Genomic DNA, 18,892 nt, shown 5'->3' with positions numbered 1-18,892 from the left:
GAGGCGGCCAAAGCTTTTCTGTGACGCTTCCAGGTGCCTTTAGAGCGCACAGGCCTAATGTCTTTTGTAGACTTAAGTGTTCTTTTGTAGATTCATCCTAGTGGGAAGCTTGTCGTGCTTTCGGATGGACTCGGCAAGCATACGACTGTGGAGCTGAGCGAGCCTGTAAGTTACGGAATGCTTTGGAAATGATGTCGCCTCTTGTGGATTCCGGAGGTTTTGTCTTTTCTGAAACCTGTGCATGCCTACCCTGTTTTGAGTTTTTCCACCTGTATTTCATTGCCTCTCTTTCTTGCATCTTTCAGCTAACCTGTAGCTCTCTTACCCATGAGCTGCCTTGGTCTTTATCAATTTTCAGCTGGTGTTAAGAGACAGAACTCGTTCCTTGTCAGACACATCCCTTTTTGGTTATTTTCTCTTACTCTACTAGTTGTTCACAGTGTAATATATTCTGCTACGTTTATTAGTTTTACTGTAAATTCAGTCTCCCATTTTCTTACTGCTTTTATAATCAAAAAGAATATGGTGTTTTCAGGAGTTTTTTAAGTTAACATTGCTACATTCTCTTAGAACACTTGTCACAGCATTTCAGTAAACTCCATAGTTAGCTTGAAGCATTCTTTCTTAAAAAACCCCTAAGCAATTAATGCAATGGGTGTAAGATATAATTAGAACGGCTGAACGAAAATACTGCTTCCTTTGTTATCACCTACCACTGAAGGAGTAACACTTTGGTGTTTTCTTCTGATTCTAAGTATGTTTTTTCCACCAAGAAATGTTGTAATTAAAGAATTATTTTAATTGTGATGACAAATGCTCTAGCTTGACTCAGCGCATGTGTATATTTACATCCTCTTCTCTGAATGAGTTGTTAAATGCTGAGAAACCTTGCCATCTCCATGGGAAATAATTGCATATGGTACTCTCTCTGTCTTTCAAGACAAGAGTCTGTCCTTGTTGATGAAAAATGCAGTTTGATACAGAAGAGTTTTGTCTTATAAATTGAAGATTGCTGACTTCAAACCACAACAAAATGTCTCATACCTCTTTCTTGAGTTTGTGAAAACATTTCCTGCCTTGGGTTGTTAAAAATTCAGATGTTAGCATCTGACCAATGATTCTATAATATTCTATAATAACAGTGTAAGTGTTTGAATTCCATAAATGCAAAGCTGTAGTGCTGGGCACTTCAGTCTGTGCTCCACTGCCTTGGGAGAAACTGGTGTGTGCAAAAAAATGAGGCCAGGTTCATCTCTCCAGTTCACCCAATGTCGGTGGGGAAACTTCTAGATTTGCTAATCAAAATGCTTTCTAACATTTTTCCCTTTAAATATATTTCTCTGTTTGTGCATGTGTAGTTCACTCTTTCGACCCCAAAATTATGGGGAGGGAATTATTCCAGAAGACTTACTAGAAAGTGAAAAATAAGACTTAGGTATTGGAAGAACATTACCAAAATTGTACTGCACTGTTAAAATTTGTATCTTAAAAAACAAAGAAAATGTTCAAGCTATATTATTTTGGAGTAAGATAGAATTTTTAGCCTTTTTTTTCCTTTGTTCAACCAAAGGCTTATTAGTGTCAGTATCTTTGTATTCTGAACACTTACTGACAGATTACTTAAGAAATAATTTCCAAATATACCTCCTGAATGTGGAACACTGGAACTGCTCTCTGGAGTGTGTGATACCTCCTTAGCTCTTACAGAGTTCTATAACTGACACAGGTTTGAATGCAGTGCTTTAAAATCAGAATTGTTCTGCTCTCTGTGCCCTAGATTAGTCTCTGTTCAGTGACTAAATGACAGTTTTATATACTTACAAACTGGTATCTTTCCTCAGATGCTTCTTCATATTTTTTGTTTTGGCATTGACTTGGCTATTACAAAACCTGTAAATCTCTTAGTGGATCAAGGTTTTTGTGGTTTTTTTTAGGGGGGAGGGTGACAGGTCTTTTCAGTAGTACTGTATTGTTTGACATGGAACAGAATCTGTCATGAACAAACCATCAGTTGTGGAGAGTTCCTAGCTTAAGTGCTGTGCAGTAAAGGCAGCAGCTAATTTAGTGTTACTGATTTCATTTTTGATGTGTTTTCTAGCTGGATGAGGAGATTTCAGGGGTTATTGAAGTGGTGGGAAGAGTAACAAATCAGGCAACCATCATGTGTGCATCATATGTCCAGTTCAGAGAAGATAAAAGTTTATTTGGTGAGTAAGAATATACATTAGGGCAAATTCATTTTGAGTTCTGAACTCATCTTCAGTAAATAAGAAGGGAAAGCCTGATTACCTTTCCTTATGGACAAGGTCTTTCTTCAAGCTGCCAGATACGGAGCGGGGTGTAGAAAAGAAGAGTGTCATGAGAGAAATTCTGTACCAAATACTGTGGTTTACAGTTGAACCGTAGGGAGTGACTCAAAGCTGGAGCCAGTCTAGATCATTGCTGTGGCCAGATTGTTCTCCCACTCCTGACCACGTGGTTCTCACCTTGCCCTGAACCTTGTGTGGTAGTGCAGCTAGCAGGCCTAAAAATAACCTTCCAGAAAACAAGCAATGAGTGTTCCTGCCTTGGGAAAATGGGAGCTTGAGGGAGACTGGGATCACTCAGCTACACTGCTTTAAAATAACCTGTACTTAAATGTTATCATTGACTTGTGGGGAATTGAGCTTGTGCATCATAACCATTTTCTTTACCCTTTTTCAGATCTGGAACTCTACAATGAAGCACTAAAAATTATTCATGAATTCCCTGAATACTTCCCGTTTGGTACTGGGAGGAACACTTGATTTTTATTAGCATATATTTAGAGCTTCTAACAGTACTGTGGTTTCTTGCCTGACAGCATGGTAACAGTTGCATTTATTTTCAACAAATATACTGAAAAGACACTGTTACATGTGCTAAGTATTGCCTATGAAGAGTATTTTCTTTGCAAATGTATTTATTCAGCAAGGAGAACACTTTGTGAGTGTCTCACTCACTGTATATATTTAACCCTTTTGCATCTATGAGGAGTGTTCTGCAAGATTAGACTTGTCAGAAACTGAAATTTTATAAGCATCCTTTTCTACTTGGTAGAGGGTCTAGGATACATTACAGGAAACTTGTATGGAAAAAAATTGGTGGGGTTTTAATATAAAGATTTTTGATTTAATTTGCTTTGATACAAATTTGTTGAATGGGGGGGTATTTTGCATCTTGAAAATTTATCTTCAATAAAAAAGATTCACTACATTTAACTGTTGATGTCAGCATTAAATGTTAAGAGTGCTATTTTCAGTGATATGTGGCGATTCCTGTTCTCTTTTACCTGACACAGTTAAATTTAACAAAGTGGAATACAAGGTTCTTGCCTTTGCACTGATGCTAAACACTTGGAAGATGTCTAATTAGGCTTGGGGATTTCAAGCACAATTGACTTCTCATCACAACCTTCATTCTTGGTTGGAGTGTAAGCAGCAGTACCAGGATTCAGCCAGCTTGTCATGGTGACTAACCATAGGAACTGCCACACAGTCCCAAATTTTGTTACTATCCAGACTACTTAAAACACTTTGCAAAATGTTTGCATCACTTGAGGTAACACAATCAAAGTAAAATTGAAATTTGGAAATATTCTCTGGGAATTAATGAAGTATTTCAAAGTATTTTAAATAAGCCTTAGCCACGTTCATTAAGCTTTTGTACAAACAGGTTTCAGGTTTAGTAGCTAGATTTAATAAGTGCCTTAATAAGACTGCTACCTTTGTGCTTATTTATAGACATCTCTCTTTTTTTCAGTCAAGGAATATGTTTTCAAAAACTTACACATTGAGCTCACTACAAACTGGAGAGATGATCACGTTAACAGGGGATCTATTTTTTTCTCCCCACCTAGAAGACAGACAGTGACACAGTTACTGTCACTAGGAAGGAGGTCTTCTGAAGTAGGAATCAGTCTCCTACAGCAAACAGAACAGAAGGTCCATGTGGCATGATACCATGCTCTGTCACCAAATTATTTTAGTGCTCAGTAGAATCAAATGTCATTCTTAATAACTGCATGCATATTTTCCTAGCATTTAAAAATATTTTGTTCCATTCTGCTTTAGAAAATTTGTATTTTGTGTGTGTACATAATACTCTGTAAAATGTTATGTACAGTTAGTTACCCAGACCACCATGCCCAATGGAGCAGCCTGCCACTAGATGGCTTTAGCACTTCACAGAGACCAGCCTGGGGTATGAGGTCTTGTGAGGGAAAGTTTGAACACACCAAGTGGGAAAGGCTGGTTTCCCTTTGTCAGTCAAGACTCTTCTTGTTCATGCAGTCCTGCAGCAGTGAAAGGTGGCTGGGCAATCTGTACACAACTAAAAGTTTCCCCTATGCGCTTTTTATTCATCTGCTTCTCTACAGAGGCTCTGTGAATAAATGGCCTGTCCTGGCTATGTGGCTGTACAAACCAGACAGCAATGCAAGGAATTGTAAAACATTTTTGGTATTAGAGTAGTGCTCAGGTCATATATGCATTTACCAGCATAATTTCCTGTAGGTTCTGGGTGTGGGTTCGGCAATCACGGTGGGCGCCAGACTGTAGGTTACGGGCGGGACGGATACGGAGAGATCTCTATAGGCAGGTCTTGGGGCGCGGTTGTTTTATTGTAAAAAGCTTGGGTATAGGGGCACTGCTCAGAGCTGCCGGACTCAGCTGTGAGCAGGCCCAAGAGAGTAAGCAGGTGAGAGAGAGAGAGAGGGTGTAAGAGCAAGAGTGGAAGTAAGGAAGGAAAGGAATGAAGTGGAAGTGAATAGAAGAGGAAGTGTCTGAAGTCCTGGTTACAATACAATAAATCATCTTCTGTACTGAATATTCTAATTGTCACTAACCAATCTAATACAAGATACAAATCCTATAGCATTTACATACAGCCTATAAGAGTTCTTATATTACCATAGAGTGTTACATCTTAACTTCTAAAAACTACTCTTTGGACCCCTTCTGCTGAGCTAGTAGGGTCTGCTCTGACCCTTGGACCTGTTTGCAAGCAGAGGGTATTGTTCCATCAAGAGGGGATTATCTTCAGTGGCCATACCATTGTTTTCTAGTTGTTCAGTAACTAAGACCTGGTATTTCAAAAGTGGCTTTCATTTCGATGTTGCCTGTAGTTTTCATATTCCCAAAATCTTTTGTCAGGCAATCATATTTACAATGCTTTTCTGTTTCATCTTCCCCAACAATTTCCTACATTACCACATGGAAAACTGCCAGCCACTACAGATACCAAGGGAAAGACATAACCATGGGGCCTGCTGTCAACTAGCCCTGATGGTTAACAGGGCCCCAGGCACCACACACACAGTGAAAGGTGAGAAACTGCCAGACCTCATAGATAATAAAACGGGAAGTAGGGGCATCGTGGGTCGCTGACTGAAGGGGAGACACCAGGGCAACCGTATCGTCAACACCAGAGAGGGATGTCACCAAAGCCAGTGCCAACAGCAGCCCAGTAATGGAAGGTGTGAAGAGGAGCTGGTGAATTGAGGGAACCTGGTAGAGAAGGGGGGTACGAAGTGAATGCTGTAATCAAAACAGACTTCTACAAGTTTATGCTATTTGGAACAGGACTGCTCCCCCTCCACTCATTACTGACTTCTGAGACTTGGTACCTGTTTGTTGGGCTCTTGGCTCACCCTGCTCTGCTGTCCTGGCTTGGGCATGGACACGTGCACAACACGTGTAGTGCTCGTGAGCAAGGGGCCTGTGTGTGTGATGATAAAGTGCTTCTGCTTAATCAAGGAAGGGCTACAAGGCTGGAGCATCTAATGAAATTAAAACAATGAAATGTAATCAGCATGAGCCACAGGATCAAGACATTTTAGCATGCAAGGCCACCTTCAGCAGAGTTGAGCTGAGATATACCAGGCAACAGTAAATGTAGAAGTAACTGCAGCTAATAAAATGTTTGTAGCTACACTTTTTGTTAGAAAACAAGAAATCACCCCCAGAATTACAGTTTTATTAATTCTAAAGCAAAACAAGGAAAAAAATCTGGTAATTAAAAAACATACAGCTCTTGCTTTGTAAATTTTGCAAACAGTGTAATTACTGACCTGAAAGCCTGATTACTAATTGCAACAGCCAAAACTCACAGTGATACTGTGCCAGAATATGCATATTCTTAATTCAAAACATTTCAAAGATGAGTATTAAATAAAGTGACCACGTAATTTAACTTGATAGAATTTGACACACAGTTATAGTCGAGGTGAAAACGTTATAGATGATTTTTCTTTACATGAGGAAACGAGACACTTTATATTGGTAGTTGCATTCACTTCAACATGGAAATTATCAGGAAAATTTATCGAATGATACTACACAAGAATAAAAACCAAACACTTCACACTTACAAATCCTAATTTCCATAAAGCAAAAGTTTTATTGCCTGTATTTATATAAATAGGGTATCATACAGTAAGCCCCAGTTTACATTTATAAATGGAGAACATTTTGAAGAGCTCTTCAACAGCAACATGAAGTGTGCAAAAATACTGGAAAGAGAAATAAATATTCTAAAAAGGAAAAAAAAGGAACTGCTCTCCCTCCCATGCCTAAAAATATCAAGTACCTCTTAGATTTTTAATTTAAAAAAAGATCTTTGCCAATTTTAGATCAAAATAAATGCAGATGCATTACAACATTAATACTAAAACAGAAAATATAACCCAAAGTCTTGCATGTAATCTTGTACACCCACAGAAAACACTTCCACATTTTATCTTCTTGAAACTACACTAGAGCACAGAGAATCAGTGGTATATTACAATATATTCTCTTTTAAAACACCAATTTTCACAGTCCTGGCAAACAGTACCAGTTTATTGCTAGCATTCCATTTAGTATTTCATAGCACACAAGTGTTGAGTAACTCATATATTGTAAATAAACACACACCAAGTAAACTGATGTTATTATCACATACCTTAAAACAGGTTTGGTTTTTTTCCCTAATTTGTGTGAATTTTGTTGCCTACAAAGTCAAGGACAACAATACCAATTAGCTCATAGTACAGTATTAGCAAAGTATCATTGACGCTCTCTCAAGTCAATAAATAATCTTAATTCCAGCAGGTAACACATCTAGAAGTACTCTGACCAATTACTTAGAATTGCACAGCCTTTTGGGAGCAGATGAGTGTCCACTAGTGACCAGAAGCAGGATTTATACAGGTTGATTCCATACTTCCCAGTATATTTCTGAAGTACAGGGAAATGCTGATTATCTCGAAGTCTGCAAATACTTCTGTAGTCAAAACTCTGCACACAGTTTAAAACTTACGTATTTACAAGTCTCCAGTCCTTGAGATTTCAGACCTTCACAGTACTAAGTTAAAAAGTTATCAGATACAATCTCCTATAGTTTACCTGCACTCTGCACTGAAACAGTCACATGACTTCTCAGGGAACTCTTCTCTAGGATACAGTCATTGCTAGAAGAGAAAACCCCCACTCTTTAGCATTAAAATTTGCATCAGCTAGATATGTAGGCTGGTTAAGTAAGAGCCTGAATTGCAAAGACGTTGCTTTACCATAAAACCTGGGAACAGAAAGAAATGGATTTTTCATTAAAAAAATCTTTACAATACAGTTGACAGTGGCACTTTGAATGAACTTATAAGGAAACAATCATTTGCATACAAGAGAGTGTGATCAAACAATGAACAGAGGAATCCACAGCACCACTTTGCCATCTTCTGAAGGACACTTTTCAAGTGTTTATTTTGAAGGTCTGCTTTCACAGCATATAAACTCAGCTTTGGGGCCAATCAGCATTATCCTGAAAACTTTTTTAATAAAGGTCTTTGGATTTTAGCAAATCCAAAGAGTCCACAATTCCAGGAGTGCTTTTCTTCAGTCCTCTGTATAAGGGCCACACACTGTACCTGGAGGCTCACTTCAGGAATACCTGTTTCTACCAAGCACAGTCATACACACATCATTTTACTACTCTGATAGCAATTTATTTTTTCACAGTAAGTCACAAATTACCTTTGTCTAAAATATATGCTTGGACTATGATGGACATCCATTAGAGAGCCACACATTTTCTAATAGTATTTATGCCTGGACAGTCTCTGCTGGAACGAGATTCCCTGTTGTATCCAGCTGCATACACTTACAAGAGCAGGCAGAAACTGGGCACTCGGTATGGTCCCTAAATAGCAACAGCCAAAAAAAGAAAAGAGGTAAAATAATTTTGCAATTATACATTTAACTATGTGCAGAGGTGTAGTATCTCAGAAAAACTCAGTATCATAGTTCAGTTTTACTATTTAAACTTTATAATGATAGATACAGGGAAGGAGGCGTGTTCTACTCAGTGCAGCACACATATGTAAAATAACAAAAATTTAACATCAACTTACCTGAACCAGCTCAGCATATGACCAGCATGTCCACCATGCCGACAGTTGTGACACCAAGTAAACCAGTTGTTGAACTGGGCTAACTTCTTGTCTTTGCTAAGATCCACTTTTTCATCTGACTTGGATCCTCCTGTGCAGAGAAAAACCCACCCCCACAAATATGGCTGTAAATCATTACACTTCATTTGTATTTCAGTTCCAGCAACATCACTAAAATAGTTTTGAAATTAGGGATATTGTGTGAAAAAGCAGCCTCATTTTAAAAGAGAAGTCAGTAAAAATATTAAGACATGGAAGAATGTCAAAAAAGAATTAAGACTGCTGAGCTGTTGCTTCACATCTCATGGATGTGCTAAACTTGCCTATTAAACAAGTTTTACAGACAGAATATCCTTCAATGGTGATTTATGCTTTATTGATTTACATTCCAGTGAATTATGGGCCTATTCTGCTGCACATGAAATCTTCTGCTTTAAAAAAAGAAAATCAACAATATCTAAGTTATGAATTGGAACAAGTAAAATATAGAAGTCATAACAAAGATCAGTAAAAGAATGAGAAGAGATAAATAAACATGACAACTGTACAGCTGCTCATGGCTCTGTAACAAGACTGACTTAAAAATATGGTCAAAATCCTTTTCATTTAGACATTATATAATGCTGAGCCAAAGGCATTAAGAACTAAAATATTCTAGTCATAATATCTCTTAGCTGTGACAGCCTGACCCCTGCTTTCTTTCATCTTAGTAACAGAAAGCACACATCTCTCTTCCTCTTCCACCTAAAAATTAATTCATTTACATTCGAAGATTTGTGTAGCATCCCTACAATTAATCTCAAGAAAACACACTCCCTATTTCTTTCAGTTGTAAAGCTCACAATACTGACCTCCACAATACTTGGATCTCTACATCTATCTAACCATGGAATTTGACTGACAATTTCACAGAAAACTGCCAGAACCAAGTAACTATGCATACTGTCTGACCCTTAAGAATTGAAACAAAGGTTTCATCATAAAATTAGATGGTATGTAAACAAATTCTCAATTATGATCCTTCTCCCTTCAAAATGATGAGTATGAATATTTACAGTATAATCACAACTAGAAAAAAGAAAGTGCAACAGAAGATCTTCCAATAGGAACTGCTAATTTAACTAGTACTGTAGCTGAATAACTAAAACCCACTGTGTCATACCTGGACAGCTGGAAACTGGTGTTCCCATATTGATCAGGCAAAGTGCGCAGCGGGGAAGGGGCTTACGGCAACCAGGGCAGCTCGTAACTTTTGACTTGGTTGGTGAACCGCTGACTCCATATTGGCTAAAACCTCGCCCCTGATGAGGAATAGCTGAACAGCTGTAAGAGATTGATTTCCCACAGAAATTGCAACTCACAAACACCTAAAGAGAACAAATGCCCATTAATTTTTTGGTTTGGTTCCACTTTTGCTACACCTGTGAGTGAATCCATTCAAGCTAGTATGTAATACTAGTAAACATTTATTTACCAGATATTCTAGAGAGTGCCCTGGAAAGCCAAAGCTACTTGTGAAGGAGTTTTTAACATCTTGGCTTATAGATGAGGCACACAGCCCTGAGAAATAGGCCTTAATTATGCTCACTTACTTCAAAAGCACATAAAAACATGCACAATTGTTAAAACTTTGAAATACATTATTTAAGATAATAAAAGCCGTATCTTCAGTAATGGAAGAAATTAGGTTTATTCTACTTACTACATAAAGTCTGGTCTCTCCCTCCTTACAGTCAGATGACTCACACTACAGTCCCCAACATAAGGATTTCCCTAATATTATTTATCTGCATCCTTCACAAGTTGTGACTTGATACCAAGGAGCACATATTTTAAACTCTTTAGGGGCTGTTTATGTTAACCACATAAGGAAGGAGCAGTAAACTCAACTCCCTCCCACTTGGAACAGCTCTGCTTAAACAGCTGTGACTGATAAATGAATTCAAAACCAACTTTCCTCAGAAACTCCCAGGCCCCAAAGCCTGTAATGAACATACTTAGCAGACATAAGAGAGTAAATGGTAAGACCATGTTGGCTAAAACTGCCACCAGATGTTAAGAAGATAGCATTTGGGAATGGCGTTAGTTTTTGGGTCAGCATATGTTCAGAACTGATAATGAAAGTTGCTGCTGTTCACTTTAGAGTCAGGTTCAAGGGCTTCAAAACAGCTTTGAGTTTTTTTCAATTAAAGGTAATTTGAACTAGTTCCATGGTTTCAGCATCAGTCTCACCCTGACACCGAATTCAGCTGGATGATACATCTCTGATGTATCAAAAAAAAATCAAAAGAGTTTCCGGTTTCCCCAGAAGTAAAGTGTTGATAAGGTTACAGTTTCTGAAAGACCTGTTACTTGAAAAAAAAAGTGACACCTCTTTTCATTAGGGCAAGCTTAGTTGAAATCTTTCTTTTGCACATAAATCCTCACGAAAACCCAGATATGGCCAGCAAGGTTTTTTTTACGGAAGTACCATGCCACATTCCTTTCTGGACTGGTCATACTTCATATAAGTTTTATATTTACCTGAGCTAAAGGCTTTGAGCTGGGATCCAGCTTACTTCTATGGATATCAAATTCTGCACGTTTATGCCAAAACCTCCAAGCATCTAAAAGATTCCTGTAGTTCTCAATCCAGTACTGAACCCTTTCATCCTTAAGTACATCTGATGGAGAACCCTAAAGCAGGCAGGAAAAAATGTCAGCTATACACTGAAGACACACAATACATATTACTCAGTTTTTCAAAAGCCTTTACAAAGTGTACTACAAGATATAATAAATAATATAGTGTCATTTATCCTGAAGAAGATGAATTTTCTGTAAACTGTGAGTTTGATAAAGATTTTCTTCAGTTTCTCTCTGGTTGAAAATACTTGTGCTGCCATGTCTTCCTAAGAACTTACATCTGTGAGATGAAGGATTTGAAAGTTCTGTCACATATCACAGTCTACATCACTGTCGTGATTGCATATGCAGTTAAATACACTGCTGGCAATAGCTGCTACTGTGTAATGGCCAAGGTAAGCCCCTTATAAAAAAAAAAAAACAAAAACCCAAAGCCTACAAACAAACAAACAAAACCCTCACCTTTGTTCTCTACCAAAATGCTGAAAGCAAAAAAAAAATAATGAAAACATCAGGAAACACACCAGCAATAAGGAGACAAATGGGTATTCCCAGCTCAGCTAGTGAAAAGGACTGATTTTCTTCTGTCTCTTTCCCCTGCTATCTCCTCAAGCTATCTCAACCAGAGAGGGTGAAGACACATGCTTGTTAGTTAACACTGAGTTTCCGATGACTCCACAAAAAAAAACCCAATTGTCCCAATTTAGTACAGAAAATACTTCTTAGTTCACAAAATTCAACACTATGCTGATAAAGAAACTATGTTTAGTTTTCCTCCATAAACTTTATTTTGGAGTGAAACACTAACCTGTAGCATGCAATAGCTTGCTGTCTGGACATCTCCAGTTCTGTCAACGTAACTTTCCATCAAGTCAACTCCATCTTTTGTCAACCCTGTTAACAGTATTCCCTCCAAATTCCCAGCCTCTTTCATTTCATTTGTCAGCTTTTCAATAAACCTGTTGAGCTATAAAAAATATGTATGAAGAAATATATAAGTAAAAACAGTGTCTGCTGCTAACAGAATGCTGTGTTGCTGGATGTTATGCAGAAAAAGTTAAATTACTATATTGTATGACAGTGCATGAAACCACATGTTTATACACAAACTTTAAGCTTCCTGATAGAAAATGCAAAGAGAGGTTATGTGTTCTTAGAATACTTTGGTGAATTTAAAACAGAACATTCCTGATGTAAAACCAAACCTTAATTTGAGAGAACATTAAAGCCTGGAAATAAATACTGAGTAAGTAGAAATATCATCCAGTAGAACAGGTGTACAGTTGATGCAATTGCATTTAAACTACCATGTAATGAATACTCACAAAAACTTCTAAAACAACAATAAAACCAATAAAGCCCCCAAACCAACAAACCAACAACCAAATCAAAAATCATGCTGAAAATACAAACTAAAAACCAGATACCATACCTTATATACTACTGTGATAAGAAAAAACAAATCACTCACGACTCATTATTTCTACTGTTCACCCCTCTAGCCCAGTTTCTTCTGCCTCTGAATTAAGCCCAGTATAAAAGTTTGTTTAAATGTGCAACCACAAACTTACCTGAGCATCATTGAGGAACTTGCAAGCAAATGCCACTCTGTCTCGTACAGCTACATTATTTTCATACTTTAGAGAGAAAAATGGGAATACCAACATCAGATGCATGTTTCCATTTTTCCAATACATTGTAAAATCAGAGCATTTGCACTACCATCTAACAAATACAATGAAATTGATTGTGTACCAAGAAAGCATGACATCAGGAGAAAGCTAACTCTAAATATCAGCTTACTTGTTTGTACTCAGATACGGGTATCAGAAGAATACTGCAGATACGGGAACAATCTCCCAGGAAAGCCTGGTACAACACATCCTACAAGGTTTATGAAACTCTACAAAAATAAACTTTGCAAGTCCTGTAGAGTACTTAGTGCTTCCAGCATGTATAGCCAAGAGTCCCACCAAGTCACAGGAAGAAGAAAAACAAATCAAGCTTCCTTTACTATATTTACAAAATAACTAGCCTAACCACTCCATTCCTTCCTTAAATTGCAAATAAAAGTTAACAAACAAAGCAACAAAACACCCCAAGCAAACACAAAGTAAACATCCAGAACAAATTTATCATAAGTATATTAACACTTGAGCTTCAGCAGTGCATCAATATTTACCTTCTGCTTTTTAATCATTTCACTAGATGCAACACTGAAGAAAAAAAATACTTCTCTGTATTAATTCTCACACTTAGCTGTGCCTGTATTTTTCCCTCCTGATATTCTCAGATTAGAAATTGTGACTGACACTGCCAAAACAAGATGCACTTGGCAAAATCTCTTTCATTCAAATTTTAACAGGTTTCTCACTGAAGGAAAAATTAAAATTAAAAACAAACAGCACCTTATCATGTGGAAGTTGCCAGTTCATCAATAAAAACCCCTATAAAATTACTACCCAACATCCAGAGAACAACAATACTCTCTCTCAAAGACAGAAAAAAAAAAAAAAAAAGATCCAGGTTTCTCTCCTCTGGGATTCTAACCATTTTTGTTTTTCATTACCCTAAAAGCATCAAATTGTGACAGCTTCGCTTTCAACAGCTTCGGGTCAACTGCGCTGCTGCATTACAGGAGTCCTCTCCTGGGCTAAATAATTCCTACTGAATCAAGTATTTCTACTGTTCTCTAACCAGGAATCAAGTATGTTAACTCCTCCAAAGGCTCAAACTATCTCATGATTAAAGATTTAGTTTGCCTTTTAAATGGTAATTCTGTATCAGTTTCAGAAGACCTGGAATATTCTATTTACTGTTTCAACACAGTGAAATTATTTTAACAAGTAAGCAAGGGAAAAGAAAATATAATTCAATGCAAATACAGCTTGATGAAAGTCCTGCAAACTCCCCTGCATTTAGTCTGCTTTTTGCAATTCTATTATTGATCTCTCTTCTGTTTCTTTCCACTGTTTATATTATTTTGATAATGTATTTCTAGTGGTTTAATAACTCCATACTAAGAATCAAATTCCTCTAAAAAAATGTGTCAACTATAATGGATATTTTGGTTGTTCGTGCATGATTTGTTTACTAACATAACATTCACCAAATATGTAATGTCTGTTTAGCAGAAAGAAATGCTATTTGCCAGCACCAGGATAAAAGAATACATTCTAATTTGATCAATTCTTGGAGTATATAGGACTCCCCCTACATATGTGCATGTATCTACACGCTCCTATTGCATAAAGAAATTTTAACCTAACATAAAGAAATTTACTCACCAAAACACCATCATATGAACCAGACTCACTCGTCAGGAAAGCAAACATAGCACACAAATAGGGATTGTTCAATTGCAGTCTTAGAGTACTGCACATTTCTCTCCAAAGTGAGTTCTTCTCATCTGTGTAGCCTGATAGAGCCATTGCTACTACATTAAGGTTTAGATCACCTGTTTTATGCAAAGCAATCAGTGAAATAATATTATTCAAGTTAAGGACTTAAAAAAAATCCAGTTAAAACTGTAAATAAAAGCATCCATCTGAAACACAATGTTTGGTCAGGATGCAACACAAAATGCAGTAGAATTAACACTACCTGAAATTAATGTGCATACACTACCATGTATAGTAGCTTCTGCTTTAAATGCCTCTGTTCAGGTAAGTTAGCACCTACATGCATGACAACCTCTTTAACAACATCACACTGCTTGTGGTATTTTGAAATAACTATCATAAAAGACTTTCATTATCATAATTCATATCCACAGGAAGTGAAAAGACAGGAATGTATATCCAGCCATCGTTTGACAGACCTAGCTGGAGGATGGCAATTTTATATAAAAGTTTCAAGCTAAGAAGTTTCCTAAAAACGCAAAAACTATTTAATCTAAATACTCATTCTGTCAGAAAGTTCAATTTTATTCTTAAATTTGAAAGTAGCAGTCTTCACTCTGAATCCTCCCTATGGAAAGCACAGACCATCAAAGTAAAAAGAATCCCTAGTTCTGAACATATGTCTTTCTGGGTTTTTTATCAGTATGAAATTCTGAAACATATGATCTATTTTAACTAGACAGTACGGCATATGGTAGTCTGATGAGTGAAATATCAGGATTTGCCAAGCTCCAATACAAGTGCTTCAAGTAATAATTTCATAATACAACAGGCATCTCTTGCCAACTATCTTCCGTAATTCTGTTAACAGAAAAAATCTAATGTAATACAGAGCCAAAATAAAAGACTAAACACAATACACACCTTTTCCTGAGGAAGCCCCTTTATTCAGAATTTGTATTGCTCGCCGTATGTCCAAGTTGAAAAGTGCTACAGCAGCAGCTCGCTCCCAGTCTCCTTCCTGTTCCAATGAATTTAGGAAAGGTTCCACATCTAAGTCTGTTCCCTTCTTTATCCACCCACAGAGCTGCAAAGCCAAAGATCTCTCCTCACTCAGATACTGAATAATATCTGCCTGTCTATCAGATCCACTCCTGCTGTGCCTGAGGTTCTCTGTTGTTCCTAGAAATGGGAAATAAGTTGAATTATGCTTAAATCACAATTTCAATCGCCATCACAACACAACACTTTGATTTCAATCATAAAGCAGGGTACAAAAGCTGAGTATCACATTTTAGTACTTCAACATTGCTTAAAACTCCATGGTAAGAAGCAGCAACCACAAAATTATTTTGATCTGCTAAAAATTATGCACCTAAGCTTGACACATATTCATCAGTCTTTTTTCTTTCTTCTACCATTTGTTACATCTGACAGGAGTTTTCAGTATGTTCACATTGAAGATACATAATACAGGGTCAAGCATCTGCTCTACCAGTTCTCAGCCAGCATCAATGTGTTAGAAGCTTTCCCACCACTGAAGACTCATTTTTTGCTCCAAGGAGCATATTTATTAATAAGACATATATTGAAATCAGAAGGAAATATTCAAATAATAAATTATACTAAGAAAAACTTCAGCGGGCATGAGAAGCAGAATGTGACAAACCAGGGGTGATCACCACTTCAGAACAGGCCAGCTTATTTAAACATAGTTGTATAAAGGTACTTAATACACTAGCAGTGACAGCAAAGTCACCTTTCTAGAACTACAGCCTGATGTGGAGCTTTGAAAAATATAATAGTTATGCAGGGAGCAAGAATACCTAGTGCCATAGTCAAAACTTCAAAACTCAAATGTTTGAAATAGTTCAAAGATTTTCCTCTGAGGATACTATGCTTTTACAATTACTAACTTTCAAAGAACACTGAAAACTCTGGAAATTACTGTTAACTTACATTATTAAAACACAAACAGAAATACTTTGTTTCAGTATTTTTAAATAGCATCTTTGAACAATTGCCAAAGACAACGCATGAGTGCGTCATTTTTCAAACATCATACAACAGTACTTAGCAAAGTTGGAACATTCTTACCCAAAGATGACTTCACAATTGATTTAATGCCAGCATAAACTAAGGGACCTTTGTTTCCTGTAAGTTTTTGATCCATATCTTCAGTATACTGCTTCATAAGTATTTTCATGTATAGGAAGCTTAATTTTTCCCAAAAAAATGTTTTTAAAAATTTAAAGTCACATCCTGTTAAGATATGCAAAGTATTTACAGGATGTTGCATTGTATTTAAAGATTTTAATGCATTTTATGTAAGTAGTTTACATATAAAGGTGTATTACTTCCTTAGGACAAAAACTACAATAAAATAAAGGATATAATGCAGAGTGTACCAAAGCGATTTCAGCTGAGGATCTTCATTTCCAGCTAGGAGGTGATTTCTCCAAACTTGTTCGGTATCAAGACCATACCTTGACAGAGCTCTAAGCCGCATTTTGGTTGCTATATCTTTTTCCAAGGAACTAGCCTTTCCTTCTTCTGTACACTCATACAAATGTCGTCCACAAGCCCACATTAAGGATGTCACTGGGCTCCACGCAAGAGAAATTCTTTCAAACACTGTGAAGTCAGACATAGTCCTGTTGGGAGTCACTACTACCATTCGATTTTGATTTGTGGGATGCCAGGCAAATGAAGCAATGTAATTTTCACATGGTTGGACACTTCTTTCAATTATTGTTGGCTCAGTTTCATCTCCAATAGGTGTGGGAGTATGCTGCATGTCATAGAGTCTAATGATATTACTATCCCTTGTTAAAGTAGCTAACAGTCCAGTCCTTGTTGGACACCATGCAACTTTTGTTAAGGGTTTTGGTTGCTCTGTCAAGGTCAAAACAGGCTTTTCAAACTTTCTTAAATCCCATATGGCAACCTGACCTTCATAGAAGGAAGCAACACGATCGTGGAAATAGGGATCAACAGTCACTCCTTGGACAGCCTTGGTGTTTACAAATATTTTTTGGCTTGTGTTCCTAAGATCAAAGATAGCCAGATTTCGATGCATTCCAGCCAACAGCAGCTTCTGATCCCGTGGAAGCCAACAGAGAGACAGACAAGCATCATTCTGTCCTAATTCGTACAGTGGTTTTGTTACTACCAGGCCTGCTTCCGCATCTCCTGCTGAAAGCCTTACTTTCTCTGTAGCAACTGCAGTCTCTGGGGCATATTTGCTGCTGATATCCCAGATCAGTACTGAAAAGTCAGCCCGATGTTTATCTAAGCCAGCAGCAAGCCAATTGCTATCCAGTGGGTTCCACGCGAGGGTATTGCATTGCCGGGCGTGTTTGGGAACAAACTCTTTGCCTATCAAATCTTTAGATTTTGAGTTGTGATCTTGCCCGAGGCTGGTAAGTACCACTCGGCCATTGGCCTGTCCAACAGCAAGGAGACATTCAGGATCATACTTGGGATACCAAGCCACACATTTCATGTACGGTGTATCTGAATTTATTGACAGTAGTGTAGCTGTAGTTTCTTCCGACAACCGCAAGGACCCTGCCTTGAGCTCTGAACTTACAGCAGAGTCAATGTGATAAAGGCTCAGTTCCGAATCGCACACAACAAATCTGTCAACATGGTGTGGGGCCCACAGGATATCAGGTTTGGAGCCACTCATGGCTAGGGTAAATTGACACACAAATTAAGCTCTGGTAAGAAGATTCAGGTGATATCCATGCATATGGAAACTGTTGAGAAAATAATTTGTAGGAATGTTATCAAAACCCAAGTTCTTTTTCAATCTGAAATAATCATTAAACCAACAAAACCAAATGACTTTTAGCTCAAGGGTTTAACTCATGACACACTTCAAGCCAAATCCTTAAGCCTTCTCCTCACAGCACATGTTGTTTTTGCTGGTATGTATGTACTGAGACAGAACCAACACGGCCACCTACAAACTGATGACAACAGGATTTGCTGTGTTTACAAACTCCACACCAGTATTAAGCAAGAACAGATTACCCGAGATGCGCTGTGTCAGGGTGTGCCGCTGGGAAAGCGCCACTCCCTCAAACATCTAGAAAAGAATTTCCCTGTCTAATTAAAAAGTGACAAAAATTAGACTCTGTCTGTTTTGTCTAAAGCCCGTTCCACAGCCTATAAAGGCTTTCTATCTTGGAAGATTTCAACAGAAATGCATATTGTCATCTTACTGTACAGCTCCTAATCCCAGCTCCCGCCCCAATGTTACCACGTCTCCGTTCGTATCTGGCCCAGCAACATTCAAATAGGCACATTACTGTCAAAACTCCATTCACACTTTCGGTAGCTGCATGCCCAGAATCACTACACGTGCCTACACGCCAACAGACCCCACAGATCCTATACACCTCTTCCATCACTCTGGAAAGGGACATGCAAGATTCGGAGGTATGAAAAAACAGCATTATTTAGTCTACTTGGGCCG

At 37.7% G+C, this 18,892-nt stretch overlaps 2 protein-coding genes across 3 annotated transcripts in view; one reads left to right on the top strand and one right to left on the bottom strand.

The window, feature by feature from the left end:
• The window catches only part of RPA3 (replication protein A3), a 9,050-nt gene extending 5,767 nt beyond the window's left edge, over nucleotides 1-3,283 (top strand). Inside the window, exons 2-4 of the mRNA XM_008630003.2 lie at nucleotides 91-165; nucleotides 2,099-2,207; nucleotides 2,704-3,283. Of these exons, the coding sequence (XP_008628225.1) occupies nucleotides 91-165; nucleotides 2,099-2,207; nucleotides 2,704-2,786 (267 nt within the window). The 3' untranslated portion in view covers nucleotides 2,787-3,283. The remainder of the gene's footprint in view (nucleotides 1-90; nucleotides 166-2,098; nucleotides 2,208-2,703) is intronic.
• Nucleotides 3,284-6,380: 3,097 nt separating this feature from the next.
• On the bottom strand, nucleotides 6,381-18,863 carry MIOS (meiosis regulator for oocyte development). 2 transcript variants are annotated; one of them, XR_001860300.1, is made up of 11 exons: nucleotides 16,804-18,100; nucleotides 16,507-16,605; nucleotides 15,334-15,591; nucleotides 14,356-14,525; nucleotides 12,640-12,705; nucleotides 11,877-12,035; nucleotides 10,967-11,119; nucleotides 9,606-9,810; nucleotides 8,405-8,534; nucleotides 8,028-8,193; nucleotides 6,381-7,575 (listed from the first exon to the last, which is right to left on the bottom strand). XR_001860300.1 is itself a non-coding variant. In XM_008629932.2 (10 exons), the coding sequence occupies exons 1-10, from the start codon at nucleotides 18,098-18,100 to the stop codon at nucleotides 8,097-8,099; spliced, it is 2,634 nt and encodes an 877-aa protein (XP_008628154.1). In that variant the 5' UTR covers nucleotides 18,101-18,863; the 3' UTR covers nucleotides 6,381-8,096. The 2 variants fall into 2 exon arrangements, 1 of the variants encoding a protein (XP_008628154.1); XM_008629932.2 differs by having other exon boundaries at nucleotides 6,381-8,193; nucleotides 16,804-18,863.
• Between the last annotated feature and the right edge of the window lie 29 nt (nucleotides 18,864-18,892).

The sequence above is a fragment of the Corvus brachyrhynchos genome, unplaced genomic scaffold, assembly GCF_000691975.1.
Source record: "Corvus brachyrhynchos isolate BGI_N302 unplaced genomic scaffold, ASM69197v1 scaffold142, whole genome shotgun sequence".
Taxonomy (NCBI): Eukaryota; Metazoa; Chordata; class Aves; order Passeriformes; family Corvidae; genus Corvus; species Corvus brachyrhynchos.
The sequence above is the reverse complement of the archived record's forward strand: the minus strand, read 5'-3'. Positions and strand labels throughout refer to the sequence as shown.

Coding starts and splice junctions, on each gene's coding strand:
- MIOS (XM_008629932.2), bottom strand. CDS start 18,100: ATGAGTGGCTCCAAACCTGATATCCTGTGGGCCCCACACCATGTTGAC. Junction 15,592..16,506: donor AATTGTGAAGTCATCTTTGG/GTAAGAATGTTC, acceptor TCCCATTTCTAG/GAACAACAGAGAACCTCAGG. Junction 8,535..9,605: donor ACCAGTTTCCAGCTGTCCAG/GTATGACACAGT, acceptor TTCTCTGCACAG/GAGGATCCAAGTCAGATGAA.